Source organism: Lactuca saligna, chromosome 2 (genome assembly GCF_052625555.1).
Source record: "Lactuca saligna cultivar CGN05327 chromosome 2, ASM5262555v1, whole genome shotgun sequence".
NCBI classification, from domain to species: Eukaryota; Viridiplantae; Streptophyta; class Magnoliopsida; order Asterales; family Asteraceae; genus Lactuca; species Lactuca saligna.
The window spans coordinates 154894086-154900146 of record NC_136418.1 but is presented as its reverse complement, the minus strand read 5'-3'; the positions used below and the strand labels follow the sequence as shown (position 1 = coordinate 154900146).

General features: G+C 34.1%; 1 protein-coding gene across 1 annotated transcript; it reads left to right on the top strand.

The window, feature by feature from the left end:
* The first annotated feature begins 3053 nt into the window (after nt 1-3053).
* LOC145032239 (uncharacterized) lies at nt 3054-4061 on the top strand. The gene has a single exon (XM_078980988.1). It carries the CDS (start codon nt 3154-3156, stop codon nt 3919-3921), a length of 768 nt encoding a protein of 255 aa, XP_078837114.1. The 5' UTR covers nt 3054-3153; the 3' UTR covers nt 3922-4061.
* The last annotated feature ends 2000 nt before the right edge of the window (nt 4062-6061 follow it).

The following is a 6061-nucleotide window of genomic DNA, read 5'->3' as shown; positions in this document are numbered from 1 at the left end:
CTTGAGGATATTCATTACCGCGGTCCAGTGAGCTTTGCCAGGATTCCCCTGATATCTATTAACCATGCTCAAAGCAAAAACTACATTAGGACGAGTACAAGTCATAGCATACATGATCGAGCCTACAACAGAAGCATAAGGTACTCGAGTCATTTCTGCTATCTCAGCCTCGGTACTCGGGCTCTGAGTCTTACTCAATCAGGCGTTACTCTGGATGGGTAACTCTCCTTTCTTGGAATCTTGCATGTTGAACCTCTTCAACACCTTATCCAAGTAGATATTCTGACTAAGTACAATTAGTCTTTTACTCCGGTCTCTCAGAATCCTTATCCCTAGAATATAGGCAGCTTCTCCTAGGTCTTTCATAGTGACACACTTCCCAAACCAGGACTTCACTTCCTGCAAGGTTGGGATGTCATTTCCTATGACTAGTATGTCATCCACATACAGTACCAAAAAGCTAACTATACTCCCACTAGCCTTGACATATAAACAAGATTTATCTTCAATAAAAAATAACATTTAAAAAAGTAAAATAACATGCACTTTTCTTTTTTATTTTTACTTAATGGACTTTTTGGGGACACGATTTAGGCTATATTTTTTTCATGTTTAAGTTATCCAGGAACACCCGATTGATGGAGCATGGAAGCCAATTGTTGATGTTGTGCATGCAAAAGGTGGAATCTTTTTCTGTTAAATATGACATGTTGGAAGGGTTTCAAATATTGATATGATTGAATTTATGCAAAGAAATAGTGACATACTTTAATAATTACGTAGAGGTAGTTCCTCGACATATTGATGTCAAAGTTTTTTTAGATTTTTTTTTTCAAAACGCCAAAACTACAAGTTTCATCCATTCAAATGATATAATTGGATTTTGCTACTAAATTTTTTTTGTTCAAACAGGTATATGACATGGGTATTTTGGTTAGTACTCAATTAATATTGTGATATTTACTCACTTTGATATGAACACTTCACATGCAACATCTATTTTTGCCTTTGGAATGAACTAGCAGGTAGATAAATAGACTTTGTTTATACAAAAAGGAGTACATTGTGTTGGCATGCTAATATACCTTTGATGTTGCATAAATTTTGTTCTTAAAATGGTTGAATGCAAGAAGTAGTAGTTTACTTTTATTTCTTGATTAAGGCACTGTACTATAAAAGCTCTATCAGGCTATACCATTGTTCTTTCTTTTATTTTCTTATTACGATCTTATACTTTGAAAAGGCTACCTAATCATAGCAGTATATTTTTTATTCGGATGACATTGCTATAGTTGGTAGAATTTTTAAATAAAATGAGTAAGAAATGAAAGTAGAATGTTATAATAAACAAATGAATGAAAGTACTTTTCTATTTTTTCCATTTTACCCTTTCCAAACAATATGTTGTCCTCACGATTATTATGTTTATTTTTTACATCAACAGACAAATGGATCTCCAACAATAGAAAGGGCGGGAATGCCCGATATTGGAGAACAAAACGGTCATAACCGATAAACAAAAGACTAAAACTATGGTCATAACCGAACCCCGCGGAGCCGGGTTTCACACCTAGTTTTAATTAAAAAAGTTTTAAAATAAAAATACTTTAGAAAAATAAAGAGTAAATTACAAATATAGTCCTATAATTTGGTCACAATTACATGTGTGATTTTATTTCGACACACCAAATATATTGATAAAGGCTCACACTTAGCAAATAAGTAAAACGCAAGAAAAGGTAAAGTTTACAAAAGATTACATATTAAGACAGAGTAAATAGAGAGACACATCAATCTACCCAATTACCACAACCAAGTGATTTTTTGTGTTTAAACCATACATACGACTGTGTAACAACGTTTTCCTGTGTTCTTCGGTGGAGGGGTACCAAGTTTCTTGAGCACCTTATTGTTTTTTCCAAGCCAGATGTACCAAAAAACAGAAGATGATGGTGATCATGAAAACCAACCGTTTCCTAGGGCAATTACCTGTGCTGCAACAAAATCAATGATTTCAGACACAAATGAGGAATGCTTCATAGAAATACCACATCAATTAGAGATCCACTACCCAAGCTTTGCGCTAGCTTGCATCTGATAAGGAGGTGATAATTAACGAGGCAATATTAGACTCCGGATCAATTCCACATAATGGACATAATGTGGATTGAACATTTATACCCCAGAGTCCTTAATGCAGATCTCCATATAAAACATCTGATTTTAATTGGAATTTATTTTAAACCGCAGATCACCGTACTATTTGGTGCAAGTGTTCTAGAATCGATATCAACCGAATACATGCCATCAGGGTTGAGATTAAATTCAAAACCCTTCGCTGATAACTGTGTTGTATTTATCGCCATGATGTCCATGACCAAAATAAATTGATGCATGGACCATTAGTGTACTTTACTCAAAAATAAAAGTATACTTGTTAGTGGGAAGAGCTCTTAAATTAAAGACGCAACTAGCGACTTGTTGTTGCCTACGTTCATAAGGATATAGTGGTACAGACACGTACCAACTACACACACGTGTGAGTGTGAACTTCGCCTGCAAGAATCGTGCGACTTAAGTTACGTTTATTAAATAAAGGCACCACCTTTAATAAAAAAGAAAGCGACGCACAATAAGAAAATTGAAATGATTTGAAGTTGATTTGTAACATATTATATACACATTTATATTTAAGAGATATATTTAATATCATATTCAAAATCAACGTTTAACCACCTACATGATAGCTTTACAATTAAATAACAAATATGGTAACAATAAGTAGAATTTGTATTTTATATAAAAGAGTTTATAAATTATAATCATACAGTATAACTTTAATTTTATTTTTAAATTAATTAAAAAGATTTGTTGAATAATAAATATTTGATAGGATTTTATACGTGAAGAGAGCCTATGAATATTTAATAGAGTGAAATTATTTATTGTATAAAAAATGTTACTATTTTAAGCCGTAGAAAGTGCAAGCAAGAATTTGTTTCTAGTGTACTAAACCCCACGCGGCCCAATTGCATCTCTTCATGTTCCCCTGCTTATAAATAATCCTGCTACCAAATTCCTTCTCTCTCATTCAGCTATTCCAAAGAGATACATTTCAATTCATCACTTCTTGGGATTTCTGCAACCACAAGAATGCAACAACAACAGGGACAAATAGATGATCTAGGGTTCTGTCCTAGCTTTAATTGCTACTCTTCCGATACTCTAGCCTCCATCGCCGCTGCCAAAGTCACCAATCAGTTATTTCACGATGTTGGAGAAGAGGATTTCGAGTTCTCAATCGTGCTTGGAGATGAAGAAATTTCAGTCCACGATATCGCTTTCGAAGGCCCGACGGTTTTTCCTCTTTTCAACCGTGATTTATTGAATCAGGAAGAGGTAGATCGTGAAGCTGTAAACGGAAACGTTGATGCTTGCTCGGATTCTCTGGCGAAATTGTTTATGAACGATCGGGAACGGGAAGAGTCTGCGTCTTCGTCGTCATCAGAAGCGGACGAATCGGAAGGTGAAACTCCTGGAGTGTTCTGTGTGTGGAGACCTAAAATGGATATCGGATCATCGCCTCTTAGCAAATGCAAAAAGAGCAGTTCCACCGGATCGGGATCAAAACGATGGAGAATTAGAGATTTACTCCGGCGGAGCAACAGCGAAGGAAAAGAGCCGATGGTGTTGCTGACTCATAAAAAGGTGGACATTCCCAAACAAAACCGTAGTTCCGGTGAAGTCTCCGTCGTTGCCAACAAATCAAAATCATCATCTCCGTCGTTTCATGAATTGTTCTACGTGCAACAACGAGCCAAAAGCGAAATCGGAAAGAGGAAATCGTATCTACCTTACAGGCAAGGCCTAGTTGGGTTCTTCTCAAATGTCAACGCCAAGGGGAAGAAATCCCCATTCTAAATTATATCATCAATCATCAAACACAATTTTGTTTTCCTCCAGTTTAATCTGTTATTGTAGCACATGGATTCCAATCTTAATCTTATTTAATGTAAATATTTTTCGATCGGATCATACAATACTAGAAACACATTTACTCATCTTAAGCATGCTTTTAGAAAATGCAACTAGTGAGACAATTACTTTTCCCAGATTTTATGGAAATATGTGGTATAATTAATTTTGCGTTCTTGAGTAGTTGGAACTACCTACTAAAATACTAGTATAAAAGTGGTTGTGATTAATCTGTTTCCTATTATATATGGACTGTAATCATCCAAATATTTAATTCAGTTTAATAATTTTAGAAACAACCAAATGGTGTTTACTGTTTAATTTAGAGATTATGAAAAGGACAAAATTCAATGTCCATATGAATATATGAAGGTCATAAAAAGTAAAATATAATCGGTAGGAATATTATGAAATAGAAAAATACAAATGGATATTAGTTTAGAGTTTAGAGTTTAGACAACGGAATATGTGTATAATAAAAAGGAAAAGAAAATAATGTTAAAATAAATCGGTTTTGTTATAACGTGTTTTGAGAATTTCAATGATAGAATCGAACTGGATACCGGATGCTCATGCGATTTTCCGGGATCTTCCGCGCCATTTTCTTACCTTATTTTAGATTTTGTATTTTTATAAATTCATTTTATTATTTGTTTTTTTCTTTTGCAGTTTACACTTTACACAATTCCAACTTTATCTACTAAATTGACTTCCTCAGTTAAATATTATTTAGTCTGAATCTGAATATAATGTAATATTTTTATCAGAATTGTAACGGAACAAACTTTTAGACACTTGTAAAATTAATTATCCTGTCTAAAAAAAATATCATCATAAATTGTAAACAAAATTGCAAAAATGAATTTTATGGTATGTATTTTTTTGAGATTTTAGTTCAAACCACGATTTTTTGAATTGGTGGTCTTTTTGCGGTAGTTTCGTTATGTTTTTTGTTCCTCGGTAAACTGAAATGACTGTAATGCTATTATGATATACTTTTTTTTATGTTTTTTTTCTATTTAATTTAAATGAAAAAGAAAATAAATAATTAAATTGAACCCACATATCTCTCTCTCTCTCTCTCTCTCTCTCTCTCTCTCTCTCCCTGTGCAAACCCACCAGCGATCCACACATCATTTATAATCCAGTTCAACAATAGATTCCATCAACTTGGATTAACCCACGAAAAACTTAAAGATATTCACCCACTTTCACTATGAACACACATACACACACTAAATCGAGGAGAAGAAGACTCATTTCAGTGACTATCAAGAAGTCCCAACGTGATGGCACAACATCCTCCCCTCATGATTTCCGCATTTTCAATAATTGTACTATGATATTTTGGATATTATATTTGGTGATGGTTTTGAAACAATTTAATGAATGAAATTGATAGTCTTTCAATGAAAATTTTTATCACGATTTTTGGGTTGTTACAGCACAAGCCCATGATGTTTAGGATTTCTCTCATATTTAAGGACCTTAACTTTAGCGTTAGGACATTCTCTTTAGCCTCCACCCTCATGTCTCGAAACCCTAGTCCCATTGAGTGTTCTTAAGGTGTTTTTGGTGTTCTTGTCCACTTGAAGGCTCATTTAGCATGTTTTGGTGTAGAGCTTGAAGATCAAGTTTCTTGAAAAGTGTTTTGGTTAATAGATCAAGTATACATCTAGCAAAGTGACTTCATTTTTGACCTATTGTGAGTATAAAGCTTCAACGTTTTCTTCTATTTGTTAGATCTAGCTTATGGTCCATTTTTATGCTTTTGGTCCTCTTTGGTGGTGTGTTTAAAGTTGAGATGACTCTATCCTCTTCTAAGCACTAAGGATTGTCTTCAGACCTTTTCTTGTTGGAAAGTTTGTAGCACGATCTTGTCTTCAAGCCATGCATGTTTTGTGAAGGATTTATGCCATTTTGGACTTAGGGTTGTAGATCTTGCTTTGGAGTGATGTACTAATGGATAAATTTGGAAACTTTATCCATTAAGTCATTAAGAAGGACTAGATCAAAAGTTTTGGGCTTAGATTTGTAAGGATTAAGCTCTTAATGAAGAAATGAGAGTTCTGCCAGCAATTAGGAT

Bases quoted from the DNA above. Each gene is read 5' to 3' on its own strand.
- LOC145032239 (XM_078980988.1), top strand. From the start codon at position 3,154: ATGCAACAACAACAGGGACAAATAGATGATCTAGGGTTCTGTCCTAGC.